Source organism: Parus major, chromosome 5, assembly GCF_001522545.3.
Source record: "Parus major isolate Abel chromosome 5, Parus_major1.1, whole genome shotgun sequence".
NCBI lineage: Eukaryota > Metazoa > Chordata > Aves > Passeriformes > Paridae > Parus > Parus major.
This window is the reverse complement of record NC_031774.1, coordinates 44360937-44386759: the sequence shown is the minus strand read 5'-3', so window position 1 is coordinate 44386759 and position 25823 is coordinate 44360937. Positions and strand designations below refer to the sequence as shown.

Below are 25823 nucleotides of genomic sequence, written 5' to 3'. Positions count from 1 at the left end.
AGACAACAAAGAAGTAAAGTAGCTGAAGTATATTTCTCTGTTACCAGGAGACATGACTCCAGCATGTGCCAAGGGCACTGAGTCTTTGGGTAGGTGTCAGAAGCTGTTTACATTATTAGGGTAGAATAGCAATGCTGAGCTGAAAACAGGCAACACTTATGATGTTATGCTTTATGACCCTATTCGTGATGTAGATGTAGATGGTCTCAATTTTCACTAAAACGATCATGAAGCTGTACCACATGAAATATTTTATAATTCTTGGGAATTTAAATTGGATTTTAAGATTATAGATGAATTTGCTCAGAAGTGTAACTTTCTTCCTAAGTACATTAATTAATTTTGGCTTATGCTCTGAAGTTTGATAGAAGCAATTCTTCTCATTTAACTGGAAATATAGTCTCATAACTATTACATCCCTTTTAAAACTCTTACTTGCTTTCATTAACAATTGGAAGGAATTCCACAAATGACACATTGTGTAAAAAACCCCACTTTCTTTACTTTCTGGAATTCATGGCCTTAATTATTGACACATTTCTCTGTGTTAAATGAAGAGTATGCTGAACTACTCCATTCACTTTTTTTGAACCACTAATTTTAATAGGATCATTATTTAGGCCCTTATAATCTCTCTCCCCATGTATTGTGTCCAATGTATTTAGAATTTGATCTCTGAATGTTGGCCTCAGATATGCTAAGGTTTTTAATCTCTCCTCTCTGAGCCAGTTCCTCTCTTGAGGAATGCTCAACAAGCTTGGATTTCTGAAGGCAGTCTGAAGGAAAAAGAAAATAATCCAATAACATTGTTGATAAAGTTAATCTGCTGACAATTATACAGTAGTTTTATAATTTTAAGCTTGATTTCAGTACTGTCATAAAAATCAGATCAAGAGATCTAATTATTTGGAAATCACTGGTAAATCGTTGATTTTTATTTGTGTTTTCTATGAGTATTATTCTGATTTAAATATTGTATAAAGTGCTTTTCCACATTACAGCTCTGATGCACACACTGGTGACAGTACAGACAAATAACTTGGTAATCACATCACCCTTCAATAAAGTGTGAGAATCTGACTAAATTCTGTAGGTTTTTAATGCAGGTAATACAATAACAACAGCAACAAAAAATCCTGTGGCAGTCAAAAGACTTGCTGTGGTGATCATCTCTAGCAGTAGAGTCTGTGTCTTTGGCTCTGCCTTTTCTTTGCTGTCAGAGTGAGGGGGAAACAGGGATTGTATAGAATGCACAAGCTGTGTTCCTCTATATTAAGCTACCTTACCATGTATTTTTGATGGTAGCATAAAACCAGCGGGTGGCAAGAAAGAAAACATTTCTGATTCATATGTAAGAAAACCCTCCCTTAATATTTGTTTACACAACAGACCCAAGTGGCAAGCTTTTAAATTACTCATTAAATAAATTCCACTTTGTAGGCATAGTTTATGCAGGCATATTAATTGATATCTGCCATTTAAATAACTTATGGAAAAGACCTTGTATTTTTGCCCATTTGCCTATTTTGCCTATTTGTTTTAAATTCTCCATGAATGAGATTTTTATAGGCTGCACAAAGTCTGTGTATTGTGTCAGGGCATGAAAATTATTTTAGTTTATCCACCAGAGACTTGTTAGGGCTCCTTTTAGGCAGAAACACAGCAGGTTATGTGGTCAACCTCAGTCCAGGGACCCATGGAACCCGAAATTTCTTGGAATTTTAGGAGAAATCTGGGATGATGGGTCCAGCTGTGAAAAGGACAGTAGGTTATGAGACATGCATTATTGTGTGTCAGCATAATTCTTGCAGCATGCCATGACAGAGAGATATATCCTGTGCCAGTGTTGTGAACCCAACAGGAACAGGACCTGACACTTTCATACATTTCCTCCTCTCTGGATGCTTTATTGCATCAGTGATTTGTGATTATGTGATGATTTTTAATATTTAAGTAATTATGTATAGTTAAAAAAAAAAATGTCTATGACATTTCAATTAAAATACCTGATCATAAATAAAAAGGTGCAAATATTACTGTCACAATTGTTTTTTCTTCTCTTTAACATTTCAGCAGAAATACCGTGTCTCCTGGAGTCATAATGCTTACTGAAACAAGAGTTCATGGGCAGATTTGCATAGTGTGGGTACAGTTTGGAGGCTGCAGTATAACTAGTCAGTGTGATGAGGGGCTGAGGAAAGAATGAGCCTTGTCAGGTGAATCACACTCCTGTCAGGAAACCATTGGCACAGACCAAGAGGAGCAACAGCATGCAGGCACCAGGCCAGCGTGGAGGGATTTTTATGCCATGACATCAGCTAGATCAATTAAGCAAACAGCAATTTTAGATAGACTGAATCTAGAGAAAATATGGGTAACTGAGGCTTCAAAAAAAAAGGAATAACAGAGTGTGACTTGCCCTGGAAATTACATCATGCTGTTGAAAGTCTATAAATTGGAATTATAGGTGGAACAGAGGTATGCCTGGAGGAAGAGCAGTTTTTTAAAACCCATTAGTTTGTTTACTGAAAAGCTGTGTATAAATTCTGAGAGTCTGACAATTGTTTTTCTCTTCAGGATATGGCAAGATGGCCCCAAGCACTGTTGGTGGCAAGGTTTTCTGCATCTTGTATGCCCTATTTGGGATTCCACTCTTTGGCTTCTTGCTGGCTGGGATTGGAGACCAACTTGGAACCATCTTTGGGAAGGGTATTGCAAGGGTGGAAAAGGTTTTCAGAGTAAGTTCACTGACACTTTTTTCTTGTGTTTTATAGCTGCTTTTAATTTTGTTGCTATTACTTGCTGCATTTTTTACATGCTGGACACCATGAAACATTTACATGTTTAGCTGAGATAATAGTTAATGTCTGTAAGGATCTCTGTAGTCAGTGGAGAGAAACATTGACTTCTCTAGATGATGATGCAGGACTTATAGATCCAACTCTGAATTTCCTTATTGATAGTATTGCTGGGAAATGTATCTCCTAAGTTAGTTTTCTTACAAGGAATTGTTGTAAAACAGTCTTCAAAACACCACAAGTTACTTTAGATATGTACATCTCTTCACTGAAAACAGAGAGAAGGTAATTGTTCCCTGAAGGAACAGAGATGTAAAGCAGGTCATGGCTGTGTTATTGGTACAGCCTAAAAGACTTGGAAAGCAGGGTTGCTGTTGTGAGTGTGAACTGGGAGACAGTTGAGTGATACGTCTGCACTGCAGGTTGACAGATGTGTTGGAGCAGATCTGCAACTCTACTACAAAAACTGCTGTAGTGCCACTGGCTGAAATCATGATAATTCTCTGCCCTGCCTACCCTAAATTTTTGTGTAGGCTTCCTCATATGTAATTTCCCTTTTTGTTGCCAGTACCCTCTGTTTTTGAGTCTGAATTGCTGTAAGCAGTTCTTTCACAAGCAGTGCCACAGACCTGGCAAATGCTGTTTTGCTAACTTGCTAATAGTTCACTTCAGGTATTCTCTCTTTGAGGCAGAACTTCTAGAGGTGACCTGTGTGATACTTCCCTTGGAAGTGGCATAACTGAAGATAAGTCTTTGCAGGGATGGAGTGGATGAAAAGCTGCCCAAGCTGGTTAGTTTAACAGACATCTATTCCTAAAACATTCCCACAGGTGAAAGCAAATTAGTTGTAACTTTTTTTTGGAAGGAAGTAATTAAGTATTAGACTGAAGAATGAGGACTTTCTATTTTGATTGAACGGCTTTTAGGTGTCCCAGACCAGGCATAAAGAGTATATCAGAATAAATGTAGAAAAAGATGACTAGTGATTATGGGTGAGTAAGCATGTACATGCCTGTCTGGAGAGCACTTCAAGAGTTATATTTTCATTTAATGAATATAATGTTATTAAAAATTATCTCAGTTCAATTTGGCAAAAACGCAGCTAACATCCCTAGTTTATTTTTTGTCTACCTTTTTATTACACCTGCTTCACTTCAGTGGAATCTCTGAACATTCCAGCCTGCTTCTGCTCAAGAAAAATTACTATCTTGAAGTCACGATATGGATTGAGAGTCAGAAAATCTTTGATTAATTGTCAGCTGAGTATTGTATTTCTGAGTGACATGGACAAGACCATTAAACTGTTGCTATGATAGTCTATGATTAAAATAATCAGAGAATCACAGAATAACTGGGGCTGGAAGGGACGTCTTGACATCATCTAGTCCAGCCTCCATGCTAAAGCATAGTATATATGCTACTTGAAGTATTTTAACATTCACAGATGAATGTTGATACTAATGTTTCGTACAAAATATAGCCCTTCAGCACATAATGTGAGTTATTTTGGTATTCAAAGTATTCCTGCATTTTCTTCAGTTAGTGCAGTTGCTTGTTGCTTATAGCCATCCAAAGTATTTGTTTTCCTTCTTGGTATTTTGTCAGCTTCCAAAGGAATTTAGAGATTGTGGTCCTGTTTAGCCAAGATGTGTGTTTATTCCCTTTATTTTGATTGTCATAAATCCATTACATTCCATTACATCTATTATTCTGTGATTTGTTTAACAGGGTTGTACATAATTTCTTTTGTTACTCTTTGTAATGAGTTTTGGCAATTTGAAATATTTCTAATAGAGTTTAGAATTTACATGCATCTTAGGAACTGGTAATCATACCAGTGGTTTCACTTTAAGTGATTATTTACATAGCATTTAGCATATGCAGAATATAGTAATCATTATAATTTTAATTACTATGTAATTTATTATTGCATTGTATTTACACTGTTAGGCTTCATAAATGTTAGGACTTAACCAGATGAAGCCTCAAGTAGAGTAACAGTTCTTGATTTAATACTGAGCACTGAGCAAATTTTAATTCAATGTGTAACTCTTGTCTCTTATTTCGTAACCGTCTCCTAAATGAATTGAAATTCAGCATGTTTGTGGGTGTAAAACAGCCTGTTACCATCTTTAAAGAGAGGACATAAAAATTATGAGTGTAGCTACCAAGAAACTAAAAGGAACAAACATAGTCTAAAAAGACACTGAAAAACTTAATAAAATGTTGGGTGGTGTGCCTGACAAATCTTCCAGAGGTAGCTGAGAAGCCATGGGGTGCATCAATGCTCTAGAGAGAGTACAAATTAGCTACCTGTATTATTTGTCCTCACAGACAATTTGGGACAGTTGCTTGTGGAAAGAATGGGAAGAAACTTAGCATGTGTGTAATGCATCAAATTTCCATGTTGATATGTCTCAGAACTCTGCTTCTGTATGTGTCCAGTGCATTGTGGTTAGGATCATTTTTGAAGCTAGGTTAGGTGTGGTATGCACACACTGGTGGGCAACAAGGAGAGAATTTTCTATTGTCTCTGTCATCCTTTCACCCAAAGCAGTTCCTAACAGGAACTCCTCTTGCTCCATCCAACAGTGTACCTGTGAGCATGGAGCTCGTGCCACACTAGGGACAGCCTGCCTCTGGCATTCCTCGGCATAGCGGGAAAGATGGAAGGGGGATTCCTCCCAGAGGACTTGAGCTAGTGCATTTCTGTTGCCTCTGACATGACCTGTGCAGAGCCCTACTAAACCTACCTTAATTAACACCACAAATTAGAGCATAGGAATTTCAAATGTAGTTACTGCAGTAATCAGCCCATGCATTCTGTGGGATTTTTAAGAAAAATTTGAACTACATAAAGTGAGAAAAAAAATCTGCTCTTATCAAGTACACACTAACCCAACAGTATTGACAGAATATTTCAGCAGAAGAGCTGGGCACATGCCACCACTCATCTTCTAATCCAAAATGTTACCATTATACCAGTGTGTAACTAGCCAGGAAAACATCTACTCATTTATGAGTAGGTAGGGCTGGAGGTATTTCATTGCAAAATAATGCTTTGTAAAAAATAGAACTTTTCACGTACCATTTTAGGAAACAGAGACTCTGGCAGGATGATGCTATCCCAAATAAATCCAATAGTTTATGCCATCTGTCCTACTGGAATGATTATATTTGGTACAAGTAAATAAGCATCAACCAGGTCAGAGATGTAAACCAAAGCTTCCCCCACAAAAGCTCTGTCTTCTCAGCTCCTGGTTATTCCTGTATGTTCCATCTTCAATAATCTAGGGCAGAGCCTGTCTCCCAGTCTGTTTTTACATGCATGTAAGTGTGATTCCCCAGAAAAATGAGTATGTACAAAGCCACCAGGTTCACTATATACACTGGTAACAAGCATCCAATTTCTAGGTCCAGTGATGTATCAGCCCTCCCAGACCACCTCAGAAAAGCACATATACACTCAAAATTTAATTTAAAAGTTGATAATTCTTATAAATAGATTGTCACCCAGTGAAACTTTCCAGACACACCAGAAATGAAATATGAATTTCAAGGTGACATAATGCCATAAAAGTAGTATTTTTCTCTTACATACATGAGGGATCTTATGAACAACCTGTGAATGTTTCTATAATAAACAGTAGAACAAAGCTTCATTATTTTGGCTTGCTCTGTACACACAGTGTGTGCAAGCATCTAAAGATAGAAAGCACTCCATAGGCAGAGTACACTGTTACAGAACACAGCAGCTGCCATTATCATGAGTTAAATATAGGCTAATTTGGGTAGTTTTTTTTCAAACCTTGAACGAATGTTTGGATTCTCACCAGAAGTAGATGGATAACCTGAGTGATCTTCCCCTATCTTGTAGTTTATTACAGATGCAGGAATTCAGCCTGGGCACAATGTTTCTGAGAGCACTCCAGGATTTTCTGGCTTCTGAGGTGGAGCCACTGTGATCAGCTCCTGAGCTCAGCTGCTGCTTTCACTGCTCTGGTTTCCAGCAGGACACAGAGGACAGGTCTGGCAACACAGCTGGTAGACTGTGAATTGCAATATAGGGTGTGAGCAAGCAGCCAGAGACATGAGTGGTGGCAAGGCTGCACCACTGGAAATACACTGATTTGTGCCTCTGTAAGCAACTTGTGCTTCATTGAGCCAGGGACTTATCAGAACAGACACATCTGTTACTTCTCTTTCAGGTTTTCAGCTTAGAGAACATGTTTTGCTCTAGTTTTCAGAGACATGCTGTGAAAGTGGCCTACACTTAATATTTTTATGAAAGATAGCAGTACACATCACCTAACCTTGGAATTGTCCTAGGAAAAGTAATTCTTAGTTGACAGATGTGTAATGGGGCTGACATAACAGTAAGGGTAGTCCCATTGAGCTGGTGGAAAGCTTTCTTTTAGTGCCTGTCAAATCTCTACCATTCCTAAACTTTATTGTTTGTCTTTCTGAATACACCTGATCAACTCTAGCTACTCTTTCACTTGGCTTCTCTGATCTCTTTCTGCAGAAGTGACAGGAATTGTTTGTACAAGTTCCTTCCCTGAAAATGAATGAAAAACAGAATCTGGGAAACAACTTAGTATTAAGACAGTAACTGTGTAGAGGAAGAGCACTTAAAAATACAGACTTTTTTTTATAGTCTCCCCTCTGTTCATGGATTTACTCTGTTCAAGACAATCTCTTTTATTTTGTTTAATTACATTGCACTATTAGCCAGCATCAGTGTGTTATTACATCAGCTGCTAAAAACCAGGATATTAATACTTTATCTTTTCTTTTTTTAATCTAATGTTATTCACTGAGATTTTCTGTAGGGAAAAAGGTAAAATTAAAAAAAAATTATATTCACTTAACAACTTCCAAAGAGTAGCTGTCTGATGCAGTGATCCATCTGCCATCTGCTGGCATCCTGTCTCTGGACAGAGCTGTCAGGACAGGGTGTGAAATTCAACCTACTGTTGCACATTCACAGTATTATTCCAAAATTATACAAGGTTTATGAGCTGAAAGTTCAGGGTTCAGACCTCAGCCTAACAATTTGCTGAGTTCTTTCCACCAAAAAAGAATGATAAAGAAATATAAAAAATCAGTGATCAGGAGGGTGATTTACAAACCCAGAGCAAATGCATGTGAACAATCACAGCTCATGATCTATTCTTTTGCCTGTCACGCCTTAAAGGTCCTTTTGAGTCATATTTCCCTGAGTGGGGTTTAAACAGAGGTTCTTGTAGGCTTGGTGGTAAGTGTTGTGACTTCATTACAGGTGGTCCTCATCAACCAGAGCCAAACTTGTCTCTGAATTTAGTTTAAACCACTGTCTTGAATATGTTTGCTTTATTCTTTGAATCACTCATCCCTTCCATTATATTTGAGCTGCAGAAAAGTAACTTTTCCTGCACAGACCTAAGACAGTAAGCTAGTACTAAAAATTAATTAGAACATCTATGGATCCCAGATTTTGACATTTTAGGCCCTCTAACTGGGTATTTAAGTTAGTTAGTTAGTTAGTTAGTTAGTTAGTTAGTTTTTAGTTAGTGATGCTTACAGCTATTCCACTTCAAGGAAAGCAATTTAAGTGTAACAGACATTTTGCTAATTTTTTTCTTATCCTCTGGTCACTGATGGTGAGTATGTAATACCAGGAACGGCAAGATCAAATCCATTCAAGTCCAGGGAAGCTATGTGGAACAATTGTTATTAACCCATTCTTGTGCTCTCTTGGTGGGGGAATATAGGTGTAACTCAGATGTGAGTTGAAGGAGGGAAGGGAGGAGGAACACATTACAAATTCAGCCTCTGTGAAATTGCTTAAGTCTATGCCATCAACCTCTGTTGTCCTTTGTCTGCTCCAGTATTTGCAAAAAGCATATGTATACTTTGATTCTTCTTATTCAATTTGTTTTTTTGCTTCTTTTTTTTCCCTTGGGTGGAATACAGCTCAGCCATTTTTATTTTTGTAATAAGAAACATGCAGAAATTAGTGGGTCCATATCAGAAAGCCCTTTGTGTGCTTTCTAGTGAGAGGAAGAAGATGGGAAAGGGGTATATCAAGCCTAGAAAATGTCTGAGCCAGTGTTTCTGTATTTTCATACTCACGTTATGACTGCAGCAAGATCCATGCACAGAGATTTACAGAAATGACATTAGAGAAAGCTGCTGCTCTGTGAGAAGCTTGTTGCATATTCCATCTGGGTCTAGACAAACACCCCACAGAAATGCAGTTTTATGGGGGAAAAATGATGTTTAAAAAAAAAGAAGAAATCTTTCTTTACTCTGACCTGTGTCTTGTATGAGTTCAGGATTGTCCCTCCCAAGCTTAGTAATAAATGTGACTTTTAATATCTCTGGTACTGAATACAGTTAAAAAGCAGAGGATGGACTCTGCACCTTCTTATAGCAGCATTCTTTATAAAACATGAGAACTAAAATAATACTGAGGCACCAAGAGGTTAGAGTGTAGGGGAAGCCCATAACTAGTAGAATGGTTCAACCCCCTTTTCATAAATCATGGAGGTGTCTGAAATGCCATCTATATTTTAGTACATATAATAACTCTGCTGCTTGTTTTCAAGGAGTGTTGTCTTCTTCACCGGTGTGGTGAGTAGCTCCTGGCTGGCAGCAAGCATGGGTGTTTGCTCACTTTCCTACAATGATGGAGAGAACATGGAAAGAACAATAGAGTGCTCTCTGAGAAATCTTGTGGGTCAACATAAAGACAACAAAGTCACTTACTGTCTACTCTCACAGGCAAAACAAACTTGTGTAATTTAAATGAATTTATTGACAATTAGCATAAAAACTTTATTACTGAGTTGAATGTTCGGAAACAAAATCCTCACAAAAATTTAAAATGCTTTTCTTCCCCATTTTGCAAGCTCTGCTTCACTCCTAGGCTCACTTCCCTGCAGAAACCTCTCCTCCACCCATGTTACTGTGGGTCACTTTCAGTCCTGCTGGTGCAGCAGCAAACGACACAGGGGTTGGGTCAGTACACAGTGGTTTCTCTGCTGTTCTTAACTCTTCTCTGTTCCTTTGCTGGTCCTCCAAGGGCTGCAGACCCTGTAGTACCTGCATTGCCATGGAGAAGCTACCACTCACCTGACCTTGTTATTCCTTTGTTCTCTGTGTTTCATTGTCTTCTGCCTGTCCAGCATGCCTGCCCTTTCTTAAACATGCTTTCCCAGAGGTGTCACCATGTCATTTCAGTGGTTCAGCAGTGCCCTGAGGTGGGTCTCTTGGAGTTGACAGGAGTCAGCAGTGTCAGAGAACAAAGAACAAAACATTGTTATAATGTTCTTAGGTGTTATGTCCAAGTCACTGATATTTAAAATACATTTAGTTTCAGTCTCATTTTGGACACGAAGGAACAAGTTAAGATGAAATCCACAGTGACTGTTACAGGCAGCAAGGAGGTTGATGTGACCAAATCACTGATGACCAAGGAGCTCTGTGAGCCAGTGCTGTGCCAGTCTTTCCACATAGCCTGTTGAGAAGGGCCAGGCCACCTGTTGAGGTGTGTGCCAGGCTCTGGACCAGGACTGGCTTGCATTTGGCTAAGCTGAAAGACAAACAGCATGAACCTATGACTGCCTGCTCCATCTACACTAGCTTTGCAAACGTATTTTGACTAAGGACATATCAAATGTTTGTCAGATGATATATGTGATATTCTGGTTTATGGCTTTAGTACAAAGACTGTCATTCCTAGTGTTAAAATATTTTGGTCGGAAGAAAGTGATTTAGAAGACAAGCTGTTTAATTAGTGCATGGGCAGAGACAATCTGTTCTGAGAATAGCTGGCAGCATGGGGAAGGACACAAAGTTAAGAGTAAGTGAAAGGAACAAAAGAAATATTAAAGAAATGTATTTTGTTTGAAATGTGTTTTCTCTGCTCCAAAATACAGAACCTTTAGGAGAGGTGAGGACAGCATTTTCCATGCAGGTATATTACATTATCCCTAAAAAATTCCCATTGGTCATCTAGCCAAAAAGGTAGCCAGCTTGCCCAGAGCCTTGGGGAGATTTGTCAGGAATTCAGAGAAGGAAGAGTTTGGAAGATGGAAAAATCATCTGAACTCACTGTGAAGCAGCAAGTGTTCCAGTGCTATTTTTGGTTTACTAGTACTGTATACTGGGGAAGATTTCTATGAAATGCAAGGTGACACTACAGAATCTTGGAATAAGCTTATATGAAATATGCTGTTCATGGAAATATATATGTTCTACATATTTAGCATTTACTCTAGTCTGATAAATGTCTGTAGCTTCTTTTGATTTCCTCCTTAATGCCTCATGCTCCTTTTTCATAGGAATATATATCAATCCTGTGGTCTCAGTTTGCAAACTTAAAAGCACTGTTTGGTGCTTTTATTGTCAGCCATCAGGTCAGAAAAATTGTACCTCAGTTAATTCACCTGAGGAAAGCAGGAGACTTAAAATAATCCACAACACTGGCTTTGATCTATTGGGCCAGAGAGAGAAAAAAAAGGAAAAAACTCAAGGTTTATTTTAAATCCTGAAATTATTAGGTAATACCAAAGTTACTAAAACCCCTGTATATATAATAGGAAATGAGGAAAAAACAAAGCTGCGGTAATTGATGGAAAAGATGGATAAGAACTAAATTCCACTGATAAATTCCCCTCATTACTGTCTGTCTTTACCCTTCTTGGCACTAGAGAAGATTGACTGTAGGTTGTTTGAATTCATGTAAGCAAAATGCCATCAGTAATGTTGCCAGTTTAGCACTTAGCCATCTTAAGAGTAAAATCAGCACTGTCATTGGAAAATGGAAATTACCTTGATGGGTTCACAGAAAACTCTCAGTTCTTAGATTCTTAGATTACTTCTTTGATGTTTTACAGATTAGTTCTAGGTGGAATTAAATTGGTCTCATTAGCAGGCACTAATTTATTTATATTTGAAGAATGTTTTACAAATTATCTGCTTCATCACTGTGGAAAGAACTTGTGGGTAAACAAACTTAAAAAGAAAAAGAGAGGAAAACATCTCTTTTAAAGGTGTTCTAATTTTACTTGAACAGCTATAAGATTAGCTACCTTTCCTGGAGGAAGGGGTTTCTTATTATTTCTTTATGACACTTAGAGAAAATTCTGTGTTCATGCCACAAAATGGGTTCAGATGATTTCTTAGCTTGGCAGAACGTGCTCAGCTATTTGATAATGTTTGGCTCCAAGCTGAAAATATTGTTTAAAAGATAAATTTGTTTAAACTTATTCAGACTTCTCAACCTTTAGTGTTATATAGAGTGATTATTTTATTTATCTATTTATTTATTTATTTAATGGGTTGGTGTACCACTGCAGTTGATTACATTTTTGTAGTATGTCATTATTACAATGTACATATTCCATTAGTAAGTACAATTATGCCTTTGCATTTTTTTCATCTTTAGCAGTTAGACTGTACTGTGAATTTCCTCTGAATGCATGCCTAACTGTAAAAAGACCCCCCTTTTCACGTCTGTCCTGCATTTCATGTGTTATTGTTCATTAAGTAATTATTTTTCTGAGTCCTGCTTTGGTGCTCTTTTCAGCAGCTCTAAAAACGCTGTTCCTGATTTCACCATTGCTTTCTGCCTTCATTTGTATCCTCAGCTGCTCTGCTTTTGTGTGAGTGACAAAGGTGCACAATAACCATGAGTCCAGCCTTCTACAGATCATTTCATTAACATTGTTACCATTTTTACTTAAAAAAAACCAACAACCCTTGGCTGAGTTTATTACTCATGGACAAGGGGATGTCCTGAACATTTTTTACTGATTTTAAGGCAATTATTTTTGTTCCTGTCTCTTTCATGAGACAATTCTGACTCATATTGAAATGCATTTTAATTTTTGCTATGTGGGGACTGGAGGAAGAATTACTGTGCATAACTTCAGGAAACTGAAGTATTTAGTAGAAGTAAACAAGTTGCCTTGCTCAGACTAGAAAATAGATGTCAATTTAGTTAAATCCTCATTCTCAACGACAAAAGGCAAGGGTGACAATGTAGGATATGTAACATCCATGTGATCTGTTCTTTTCCTTTCACTTTCCTTTCAATAAGTCTGAAGTCATGCCATTGTGAATGTGTGTTCATACTTCTTAAAGAAGATGGATTGTCCTTTGGTGTTTTAGCAAAATACTCAAAATGGCTTTTTGGAAAAAGAGGCAATAAGGAATTTATTCCGATTTTATATTTTTGTTTTGCTTTTTCTCTTGCTACTTGGCAGTTTCTTCCATGTCTTATATTTGGCATTATATTACTAATCTTATGGAGCTATTTCTATTCATCCAGACACAGAAAATAGTGCGCTCACACACAAATAAAATATTAAGTGCAAGGATCATCTTAAACAGTTTTAGAAATAAAAGTATCTATGCCACATGGCATTTTATACTACCTGCTTCTGAATGCATCCCAGATCAGCGGTGTACTTAACGAGGGTGTGACACTGCACCTCTAGAAGAAATGCTCTCATTTTAGGGGAAGCACAGTATTGCTCCCAGGCTGGTTAGGTATTAACCAGTTCAGGCAATATCCTTTCTGTATATTACAAAGATAACTTCTGAGATCTTATTTCCGGTCTAGGCAGTGCCTTAATCTGAAATGAGATCTTATTTTTGGGTTAAGGGAGATGCTTGATTTGGAAAACTAATTTGGAAATATGCCTTACAGTGACCTCCACTTTGCTTTTCCAGGGTAAATACAGAATTTACGCTGGTACTGAAATTAATCCACAGTAAGGTTTCTAGTAATTTACAGGTTTCTCATGAAACTTTATTGGATGCTGAGTTTATTCACAGCAGAGAAAATCTGAAATAAATCTGTCAGATCAAATTGTGTTAATCCAGTCTTGCATCAGTATTAATAGAAGCAAAATCTAAGTATATATAAAATATATTGAGAATTTATATGATTTAGTAGTGTAAAATATTACAATTACACTGACTAGATTTGAATTCAGTTTATAGAAGCCAGTAAGATATACTCTTTGTTCAAGAGCTTTCCAGTGTGGATTTATGTAGGTAATTTTATTTCGTGCTTTTTGGTATTTGACATAAATCCTTTTTTTATTTTCTGGAGTAAACCAATAATACAGCTTTCTATTTTTAAAAAGGAGATTTAACCTTTATATTTGTGAATGAAAGCTGGAAATCCTGGGTCTAGAAAATCCAAAACATGAATTATTTCTACATAAAATTGCAACTTTTCACTGGGGGAAAAGGGGTTTATTTTCATTTTAATCTTGGTCCTCTTTGTTGAATGCTTGGTGCTGGGGAGGCAATGTGAGTGTACACATACTTACACGGATGTGTGAATGTTTACTTTTTCTTAAGCATTGAACCTGATATGGAGCATATTGATACCTTTCTGAAGCTCAGGAATGTTTTTCCAGGTGGTGTTTCTGGTAAATTAGTCACTTCCTAGTGCACAGAAAATGGGAACCATGATAAAGTGGGGCCACACATGGGGGTGCACTATTACCTGGACAGGACTCTCATTAACAGGGAGAGAGGGTTGTATTTCACCCAACCAGCTCACAAAAGGCAGAAAAGGACATACCAGGTGACACCAGCATAATCAGTGCGTCATTCACAAAGAATACAGTTCCAGAAAGCCACTCAAACATTTTTTTTCCTGTTTTTTCCTTTTTCTAGAATAAACAAGTGAGTCAAACAAAGATCCGGGTGATCTCCACCATCGCCTTCATCCTGGCAGGCTGCATCGTCTTTGTGACCATTCCTGCCTTTATCTTCAAATACATTGAGGGATGGACAGCCTTGGAGTCCATTTACTTTGTAGTTGTTACCCTGACCACTGTTGGCTTCGGTGACTTTGTAGCAGGTGAGCAGTTTTGAGCCAAGGTGCTCAAGGTGCACAAGGACCTTGGCTCTCAGAATTTGTTTTCTAGTATAGAGAGGAGGCTCTTCACAGTGTGTTATATTCCAGTGAAATGATGCCAGGTGTTTCTGTTGGGATTACTGTGCAGTACAACATCAGGCTGATTTAAGGTCTAGGTGCCTTGCCATCTGTAGATTGTGAGCCTTCAGCAGTGTAGATAACGGGAGCCTGGAAAGTCCTGATTATCCTTTATCATGCAATGAATTATGTAAAAGTAAAATTACTTTCTCATTGAATTAAAGATTTGTATTAGTCCATTACTGCTCAGTCTGAGGATGACTGCAGGGGCAAGTAAATGATGAATGGAGGGAGCTCTTACAAAGGACGACTGAGCCATAGGTCTGTAGAATTCTCTGGTCAGATGCAGTAGTGGGCTGCTGCTACAGGAGCTGTAGCATTTCAAAACCTGCATTCTGTTTCCTAACCTTGGTAGAAATTTTGACATTGCAGTTGCCCTGTTAAGAAAAACTCTTGTAGGAGAGAAGGACTAATGGGGTATGTATCTCAGTGCTTGGAGGAGATTAATACAGTATGAGCTGGAACTATAAATATCTACCCATATACAATTTCCAAAGAGGGAATTGAGATAGTTGGCTGGGGAGGTGAGAGGTAATTTTTTATTTTTTGCACACAACTGCTTTGCTAACAAAAAAGGTGGTTAAAATAAGTGGATTTTTTCCCATCAGTGCCTGACCTCTAGTTCTCATTCATGTTAGTGGTTCTAATTAAAGGTATTAAGTTTCCTGTGTTAAAAACAGTCATTGTCTGTGTTAAAAACAGTCATATTGTACTTCATACCTATAAACAGAATGAGTTAAAAAAATCAAACTACAAAATTTTCTTTGTTGAAGAACAGTAGACAAGTCTCTTTTGTAAAGAAGACTTGTCCTCCTTTTTTATGACATACTGGCATAGAAGACATGCATTATTGAAGAAAAAAAGTCATTGAACAAAGAAAGACCCAGATATAGAAAAGAAAGTTTTACGAGCATTTAGCTACAGAAGTCATTGTGTGAGCTTGCTCCATTTTAACCACTTAGTGTAAAGGGATTCACTGATATTCTTTGAGGTATCACAGTGGGAAATAAAAATAATTTACAATATTTTCTTAATAATAGCACATTTCAGTATTGTTTAATAATGTGATTGCAAGAAAGCTCTGAATATTAAATTGTTCTATATTCACATGATTAGGAGAATATAATCCACAGCTGGGTGGCTACTAACAAGCAGGATTTCTCAAAAATCATATGGAAGATCCTGAATAAGGCAGCTTCAGAGGCATTTTCATGATAAGAGTTTAAGGCAGGTGATCACCAGGAGATCTGGGGTTTATTCCTGGTTTTGAGAGAGATTTTCTGCCCCTTTTATTTTCTGCCGCTTTAATCTCTCAGTATCTCTGTTCCTTCAACAGCAAATCAAAAATACTATATCTTAATGGTTGAAACAGCATCAGTGGAGCTATGCTGGCTTATTCCACCTAAAACAAATCCCAGCTCTTGGGAAACTGGAAGGTTTTTGTACTACAGTTGGAAATAAAATTGTGCATGGAGCCAGAAAAAACAGAGTATCTGATAGGCTGAAAAAAGTGGTCTCATACTTTCTCAGTCACCTGATTACTCTGCACGATAGATCTAGACAATCTGTTTCCTAGTGAGCTTCCTCAGGGACATGTATGATCAGAAGAGGCTTCTTCTACCATAGCAACAGCAGTCCCTATCTCCCATTGTTTCAGACTCTTAAAGACTGGAAAAAAAGAGTGTGATTCATGCAGTCTATGGGGAGAGATTAACATCAAAACCTATATTTGGGTTCCTGCCAATTCTCAAATGTCTGACCTTCCACGGGGGTGTTCAAACACTCTAACTACACTCATATTGAGTCTTGATAAAATTAAAGAGTCATAGAAGTGTCTCAGATTGTGAAAAGCAAAAGGAAAAATGCTGAACTGTGTTGTCTGGTGATTTTAACAGGGAAAACCCTTAAAATCTCTCTGCAGTCATACAGAGGTATAGGTGTCTAGCTCTTTCTAAGCAAGGCTGGAGTCCAGGAAATATGCAGACCTCTGCCTGAGTCTCCTGGTAGGCTTGCTTTTCGGGCAGGGGTTTACACAGCTACCACCAAGGTGATGTTCACTTCCATTGAGGGATATGGCAGTGCTCATGGGGCTCTTCAGGCTCTTTGCTGCTCATTCTCTTCCACTCAGGGCAATGCCCGCCTCTCACTGGCTCTTATTCTTACAGTGCACATAACACTATGATGGGACTGAGAGTCTAAAAGGTGAGGTTGTCTTTGCTTTCTTTTTTAAAAATTTCTTTATTTTACCCTGTAGTAACCAGCAACCTGGCTGCTACTTATTTTGTAGTCCATAAGTTTGCCAAATGGCTCACTTCTTGTTTTGCCAGCTTATCCAAAGACTTGCATAAAGAACAATATAGTATATTTGTTGCTTGGTTTGATCCATATCTCTTATGAAGTCACTGACCAGAGAATGCATCCCTCTGAATGACACCCAAGCAGACTGCACAGCCTTATTTTCAGGGCTAATGCATGGCTTCCTGTCAGACATCCTGATTTGGAAGACAAAGCTACATTTCTTTTTTCTGCACACAGATCTCTCAATCTTGCAGCTAAAGCCAAAAAAGTCTGGAAACTCTACAACATAAGCAGGTTTATTTGTAAATTTTCTCAACTGTGAGGCTGCAGGCAGTTCAGAATAAGGCAGACTAGCTGTATTAAACCTTTTTCTTGGACATGTGTTTGTGCTGTTGCAAGTACTATTAAAGTAGAATTTCAGAGCTGCCTCAGCATATGAGCAATACAAAGGAAAGTGTTTACTGGATGTTCTGGCAGGTCAGATAGCAGCAGAACAATAGGTAGTTTTGAAGACTTTTAAATTAAAACAGATTGGGTTCCTCTCATCTGACCAGCTTCTTCTCTTATTATCAGAACTACAATGATGTTGACAAGAGTTATGAAATACTTCTAGGCATTTTTCAGAATTGCAGATATTTTGTAGTAATTTTGGAACCTCATGATTTGTAAGCATAAGTATATGCTTATTTCAGGAGGAAATGCTGATATCAAATACAAGGAGTGGTATAAGCCCTTAGTGTGGTTCTGGATCCTTGTCGGCCTTGCCTACTTTGCTGCTGTCCTGAGTATGATTGGAGACTGGTTAAGAGTCCTGTCCAAGAAGACACAAGAAGAGGTATGATCAGTAATTTCTCAGTGGTTTTTCATTTTACAAGAGAGATTTAAGCGCCTGAATCCTGCTTATCTAACTAAGAATGCTGCTCTGCATGAATAATGCTCAATATAACCCGTTGTTTACTTCACTGACTGCCTTTGGTGTACAGTTAGCTCTGAACTTTAGCTCCTTCACAAAGGAAGATAAAAATAAGAGAAAAAGCAACAGAAGCAACCAAGGTTGTTACACCTCTATCAGTACTCAAAAATACACAGAACACATCAGTAGCATTGCAATTATGGAATGAGATGCCAGCCTTTACTCTGAAGCTAGCTGTGAAATTGTACTAAAAAATTCCTCAAAAATTAGGAGATTTCCCTGTCTTTTTCTGCTGCAGAGAATATGGATCTGAATAGAAGTTTACATTCAGGCCACTTACTGTGTACTCTGTTTTTAAAAATTGAAGAAACTAAGTAGTCAGCATCAAGGAGAGCATGACTAAATTCACTCAGAACATGCCCTCCATGATTCAAAGAGGATACTGCTAATGCTTCACCCAAAAAAGTGTGGAAAATAGAAAGGCAATTGCCATGACTCTAGAGCTGAAGACTGTGATGGAGGATGTTAGTTTTTTATATATATATATATATGTATATATATACATATATAAAAAGCTTACCTGGCAGGGTTAACAAAATAGCAGGCAAAATTTGGCAGGTGAGTAGTGCTGTTTCTAATTTTTGAAGGCATCTGCACAACCCAAGGCCTGGTGCATCCCCCATGCATCTCATTAATAAAGGTGTCTGCAGAGATTGGGTCTGTTCCATTGATCATCAGGCACCTACAGCAGGGAATCTGGTCTCCCACATGGATGCAAGATGCCTTCTGCCACAGTGCTAAATGGACACCTGCGCATCTGGCCTGCAGAAAAAAGATGACTCCTTGTGGGTTATTGGATGCAAAAATTTGAGTTCAGGCTGCAGCAGCACAAGCAAACCATTGACCATGGCTTTCTTTCAGCTTTCTCAAAGCTGAACTTTGAGCACACAGATCAAACAGATCTTGAGAAAGAACTGTTTTAACTGAAATACTGCTTGGTCATTTATCATGAATTTCTCATTTTATGAGAATGTTTATAGGCATGTTTATTGAATACAGCCATCATTTGGTGATTTATTCTTAGCCATTATTCCAGCCTGCAGTGCAAAGGAGTAAAACAAAGAAAGACAGTAGGACATTCAAGTATATGCTCATACAGAATGTGTGTTCAAAACTCCTCCAGATGGCTTGACAGTGTGGCATTTGGACAGTTGTGCAATGGAAACCTCCATTAAAGACAGCTATGTTTGTCTCTCAAAATGAACCCCATTCTGGAGGAGTTAGAAGACCACTTGAAATTACCTAATGAGTATTTAACATTATATATTCTGTGACTCTGTGGCTCTGAAGAGAACCTTCAGTGGGACTTAACAGCTGCATCCATGAGCATTACAGGAAAACACATTTCTGTACTGCTTCACTGGTTGTTGTACTGTTCTGAAGTGTATTGGTTTAACTATAAGTGATTAACTTTGTCCACTCTTGACCATCTACTGCTGACATTATGAGTCAGGAATTTTGTTCTTAATCAAGGATGGATTAGCATGAACATGTCCCATCATGTAACACAGCTATAAAATGTGTGGAGTGGCAAAGTGACAGACAGATGAGTTCTATGCCACAAAAGCCATCAGTTGGTGTATTCAGAGTTTGCCCAGTGTAAGCCCTTTGCTTCTGAAGTTTGGGTGCAGATGGATGCAGTGGAAATGGGACAACTCCTCAGTTTCATGCCAGAGAAGAAAGCACTTGTGCTGTGTTCTACAGGAAAGATTTTCCTTTTTCTTAAAAAGTTAATTTCTCTTTCTTCATGTTTCTAAAGGTTGGAGAAATAAAAGCCCACGCAGCAGAGTGGAAAGCAAACGTGACAGCTGAGTTCAGAGAGACACGGAGGCGGCTCAGCGTGGAGATCCATGACAAACTTCAAAGGGCAGCCACCATCCGGAGCATGGAGCGCAGGCGCCTGGGCCTGGACCAGCGAGCCCATTCCTTAGACATGCTCTCTCCAGAGAAGCGCTCTGTCTTTGCTACCTTGGAAACAGGACGCTTCAAGGCCTCCTCTCAGGAAAGCATCAACAACAGGCCTAACAACCTGCGCCTTAAAGGGTCAGATAAGCTCAACAAGCATGGGCAGGGGGCATCTGAGGACAACATCATTAACAAATTTGGATCGTCTGCTAAGATGACCAAACGGAAAAACAAAGATCTCAAAAAGACCATGCCTGAGGATATGCATAAAATTTATGAGACCTTCAGAAACTATTCCTTGGATGAAGAAAAAAAGGAGGAGGGGACAGAGAAGATGCATAATTCCAAGAACACTTCTAGCACTGCAGTTCTGACCAAGTGCATCCAGCAGCACTCAGACATGGAAAATGGAGTGATTCCCAATGAAGCCAAAGAAAGGGAGCATAAAAACAAAGTGTTACTTTAAGACAGAAGATAAATGTAAAAGATGCTTGACTTGAATTAACAATGTTGGTGTTTTTATATACATATATATTGAGACACGTGCCTTATACAGACTCCTTATTCAGTCTGAATTATATAGCATCGAAGAATATTTCACTGTGCCATAAAGACTCAAGCTTGCTCTGCCAAAACAAATCAGGAACACAGCACTGGAGAATGGCAACAGAAAGCTACGCACATGGAAATTTCAGCCTGTATAAGATTACCAGGGCAAGACACAAAGGAAGGGATTGAACCATGGCAGTATCACCAGAGGGCTCCTACCATGGTGTGATATTAGACAAAGGGCAGCTATGCAAGAAGAGCCTATGAAAGGAATGAAAAACAATGTATCTTTATAATGGAGTATGCATCCATAAAGCCTTCCCCTGGTGATTAAAAAGAGGAGAAATGATTGGAGTGAACTAGAAACTTTCAGTAAGGCTTAGTTTACGTTTTGGCACGTGATCCAAGCTAGATTTTTTTCCCCCTATATTTGAGTCAGATGCATTACCTTTCTAAATGCCAAAAGAATGTCCATGGACACAGCCAGCAGCTGGGTGCTGGTTGGAAAATAAACACAGACATAAGTAAGGGTACAATTGCTCTTTTAATTAAAAAAAAAAAAAGAAAAAAAAAGAAAAATACAAAACAAAACAAAAAACTGTTTGGGTATTTATCTTGAGCATTAAAAAAAAAAAGAAAAAAAAAAGAAAAGAAACGGATTTTTTCTCATGTAGGGAAATTAAATGTAAAGTCACATCAAGAAAGTGCACATGAAGAAAATACAACATCTCATGCCATGTTGTTTGAAAGAAAAGAAACATCAATTTAATGATATTTGGCTAAAAGTATAAAACAGTGGGCCAACTTTTTTTTTTTTTTTTAAAAGAATTTCTCATTCACATTTTCTACCACTGAAAAAAAACCCTTCTATTTTAATGCTGTAAGACTTCAAGGACAGAAGGGAAGCTATAGCTTTTGCATGTCAGCAAACTGCTGTTCTCTAGCTGAATCTGAATTTTTAAAAATAGACATAAGAGCATATACATGATTCAAATGAGGGCCAGGGCTACCATAGAATCTCAGGGCTCTGTGCTTTCTTTTGGGCTTGATTTAGACATAAGCTGCTGTCATAATCTCAGAAAAAAAAAAAAAAGAAAGAAAAAAGTTTAGGAAAAAATATTGTGGTAATTTTTTAAGTGCTTATAGCTTTAAGTGCCATTAATGCTGTCATATTTTGTAACTTTTTAAACAAGCATTTTGAATTATTTGGTTTATTTCCTTTCAAGTACTCTGTTGGAAATTTGCTATCCCTTTTATTGATGAAAACTAAACATGGGCTCTCTGCATTTCTAGACTAAAGTGAAATGTAACTAAACTATGGGGATTTTTAAAAAAATCCTTTATGTTGTCTGGGCATATAGATATGAAAAATAAAATTGTGTCTAGACTTCACAGTAAATTTTCAAAGAAAATGCTGCAAAATAATTAATGTGAATTGCAAAACATACTAAACTTTTTAGTGTCAGCCTGTGGGCTACTGGGTGGGCCATTGCAGATAGAAGATTTTGCATGCTGGAAATGAGATACACTGATTGTACCAGCAATGCTTTCCCTGAGCTTTCACAAAATCCTAAATATTTTTGCAATTCAAACTATAGGCTTATAGGTAAGGTAAGCATGGATGTTGATTGCAGAGACTCTTGAAAGCTAATCAATCATGCAGACATCCACAGGTCATGCAGACACAGGCTTTTGGAATTGCATGCCGATGTCTACATACACAGAAATGCATGTATCATTCCCTGATACTTTCTGAGATTTTATACACAGTAAGACAACTCAAAATCAATCTGGCCACCAGAATTCAAGATTGCCATGGCTATGAATGAAAGCATGGCTGTGTGAATGTAAATTTTGAGTATACATATTTGCATATCTAATGACTCTGCTGGATTTGCAGGAATGAGCCAAATTCCACTAGTGCAGAGGAGGAAAGAAGTTTTTAGTTTGTTCTGTCCGCTGGTTCACTTCCCTTGAAATGACTCTTATCATCTTTCTAATTTCATTATCTGTCTGAAAATCAAGGATGAGAAAGCAATGTTTGAAAAATTTCAGGTCATTTAGGATTGCTCTAACTCAGTAAGATCCAAGGGAAATTGAATTCTGCTTAGTGAATCTCCTAAGGGGCAGGGCTGCACTCTGGCTTCACCTTACCAGAGGCAGGGCAGTAAGCCCAGTCCCGGGGGAAGGTTCCACTTAATTCAAGGACTCTTATGGCTTCTGGAGACTTTTGTGCCAGGCAGCCCTGTGCTTGGCTTCACAAACATGCAGATGGTGGCTTGTGACCATCCCCAGGTCCTATCCTCCTCAAGCCCCAGGCAGACACCAGAAAGGTGCAGGTCTCTTCAAAAGCTGGAGCTCTTTAGCCTGCCTGTTACTGCTGGTTTTGGGCAGGCCTTGAGTGCCACACATGAGCAAATGTTCTGAAGTCTTAACCAGGAGCATCATTAATTCTATAATGCCAGGATGGACGAAGCGTATCTGGATGACCAAGGCTGTTCAGATCTGGTGTTTTATTGGTAGGAGGTTAGGAATGAAAGTTACAATTTAGATTTGTGTTTGAATTCCAAAAAAGGTTCAGAAGTGCTGAGATGTACAATTTGGGTCTGAGAATTGAAGTAATTCCTTGTTACATCATCCTGTGCTTTGCATCTGTGAAGGATCTGGCACCCAAAAGCATCTCAACTGTCTCTGAAAGCATGCAATACTATCAGTTTTACAAATTATTTGGTTTGCAAAAATTTGGTTACCAAATGCCAAGGTCAACATCATGCATGCAGTGTTATCGCCAGATGAGTTCTTCTCACAAGTTATGCTTGCCTGCAATAGAAAAGTTCTGCATAGTCACACAGACATCTGTAAGAATATGGAAGATGCATTTGCTGTATGTGAAATATAAAGTTTAGCCATAGCCAGGGCATTTCTTCTGATTAGGGTCAGGGAAAGTAAAATCTGTCTTGTAGGAATTGTTCATGTGAGCAGGGAGTTGGACAACAGGCAATAACAGAAAATGAGTCAATATGAAGAAGTGAAGAGGCAAAATCTCTTGGGCAAATTCAGAACTGTTTGTTCTTATGCAAGAGAAGGACACTGGCATAGTTTTTATCTTAGCTTTCTGAGTTCTCAGGCTGTCCCCTGAACAGATTCTAGGTGATGGTGTGTGTGTGTCATTCTAGTTTCTGTGTGGCCGTGCCATGTTGGAGCCCCTGGATGACATTTTGTCAGCTGTTTCTTCAGCATCTCCTGGTTTGGGATATAATAGTTCAGGGACAAAAGGTGATGCTCTATAAACTCTCAGCGAGATACTGAGCAGAGAATTTGATGACCTTTTATATGAAAATAAAATTCTCTCTTTCAATCCTCTCAATTTCTGTGCCTACGAAACTTGCTGAGAAAGTTGCCAGGCTATGACTGACAGGAGTAAATATTTTCTGCTAGATGATTCCTTATTAAATACCTCAATATACATAATTTTTATTATAATATGGGAAGTGGAAATGGTGTATTTCATAGTGAACCACACAGAAACATCTTGACACCTAAAATGACATTTTAATGAGCTAAATTGCTTTTCCCTTTTAAAGGGCACCCCTTGGTTTTAATTGTCTGCAACAGCTTGAGAGAGAATCTCAGTTCAAACATCAAGTGTTTTTATGGCTAAAATTCTCATCCTTTGGCATTTAGTAACACCTATAAAAAACTTGTCATGTTATTTCTAGGGAGGCTGTTTCACCATTATAGAAAAGTTTTAGCAAAAGTAGTCTGAATCATATCTGAAACTTCTTTCTCTAAATTAGGCCCTTTCCCAGCAGCCGGAAAATAAGTCAGACAGAAGGGTGAGTTACTGGCTTTAACTCTCCAATCTTGCCCTGAGCATAACATGACTTGACATGGGAATTGGGACCTGAAAGAACAAAGCAACATGGATTTGCTGTAGCTGCAGCCCTCACAGATAGAGAATGACTCAGCTGCTGTATCCCTGCAGCTTTCAGCTCTGCAGTCCTGCTTTCCACTGCCTTGTGCAGGACAATTCTGCTATGCCACTTTGGGAATCCTTCTGAACCATCATAAGCATTGCTGAACTTGTGCAGATACTGGTTTTCAAAACATTTTAAATTTCATTACCATTTAATAGGGATCATTATTTCTAATAAAACCTAGAAATAATATTAAATAAAATACAATAATTCCCCCCCCCCCCCCCCAGTTATTTATATTCGTGGAACCTGATTTGGATTGTGGCCATGAAATTATAAATCACCCAAGCTTCTGCTGCCTGGCTTTAGGATGTCTCTAGTACCCGTCTGCTTCCTCCAAAGCCATTAATGGACTATGCTAGAGACTTCTGCAAAAATCTCTAACCCATAATAAATAAAATTACATCTGAGTTCAGATTATTAAAACCTTGTCCTTAAAAGCCCTTCATTTTTCTGAAGTATTTGTATTTATGCTGTACATGGGCTGTTTGTTTTCCAGCTTTGGTTTTCTCAGGGGTTTATTTGTGTTGTCAGGTTGCATAATGTCTGCTACTCTCACTTTTCCCATCATCCACTAGAAATAAATTACAGGTAAAGACCAAGCATCATGTTATGTTGTGTACTAACTTAGAGCAGGAAGTGTCCTACTAAACAGATATGAATTTGAGAGATGTCTGGGGACTGTTTCAGTCCTCCCTGTACATTTATGTGTTCTGAGCTATGTTTTGTCTCATCTAGGCCAAAATCTGCCCCTGTAAGTCTATGCAGTAAAGTGGAACTTGCTTGTTATTTTTGATCTTTTTATTGCAAAGGCCTGCTGTTATAACTCATCTCTACTGTGCAATTTATACTTACTGGAATGGCATTATATCAATACTAAACACAAATAAGCTCAGCTTCAGAAACAGTTCCCTGGGCATTTAAATATCAATGAAAACACAAGGCAAATCAACACAACTCTGTGGAACACAAATAAAGGCTTGTAGATTAATGTACGAAATTGGTTGGCTGAAATGAATCACCAAAAAAATGTAGATCTGAAAATTCCTTTGAGTTACTGAAATTTTCCCAAGGTCCCTGTGTCCTCTACTATCAGTAACAGTTACTCTCTTTAATACCATTGCTAAACTGGACTGTATTTTTTCTTTCTGCCACTGCAACTGCAGTTCATAACATTGTTAGTCTCTGTTGACTTGTGCTTCTGAAATCACTGAGGAAGCAGTAGCAGAAGCTAATCTGCTGTTGTCCTGATGTAACCAGTGCATAGTCTGTGAGCTGGATCATGCTGGAATGGGAAGGTCACTCTAAAGGCAAGCCTT

The 25823-nt window shown here is 38.2% G+C and overlaps 1 protein-coding gene across 1 annotated transcript in view; it reads left to right on the top strand.

Annotated features, from left to right (window-relative positions):
- KCNK10 (potassium two pore domain channel subfamily K member 10) overlaps positions 1–21919 on the top strand; it is a 55973-nt gene extending 34054 nt beyond the window's left edge. Inside the window, exons 5-8 of the mRNA XM_015629582.3 lie at positions 2578–2738; positions 14481–14667; positions 17793–17935; positions 19833–21919. Of these exons, the coding sequence (XP_015485068.1) occupies positions 2578–2738; positions 14481–14667; positions 17793–17935; positions 19833–20444 (1103 nt within the window). The 3' untranslated portion in view covers positions 20445–21919. The remainder of the gene's footprint in view (positions 1–2577; positions 2739–14480; positions 14668–17792; positions 17936–19832) is intronic.
- Positions 21920–25823: the final 3904 nt, after the last annotated feature.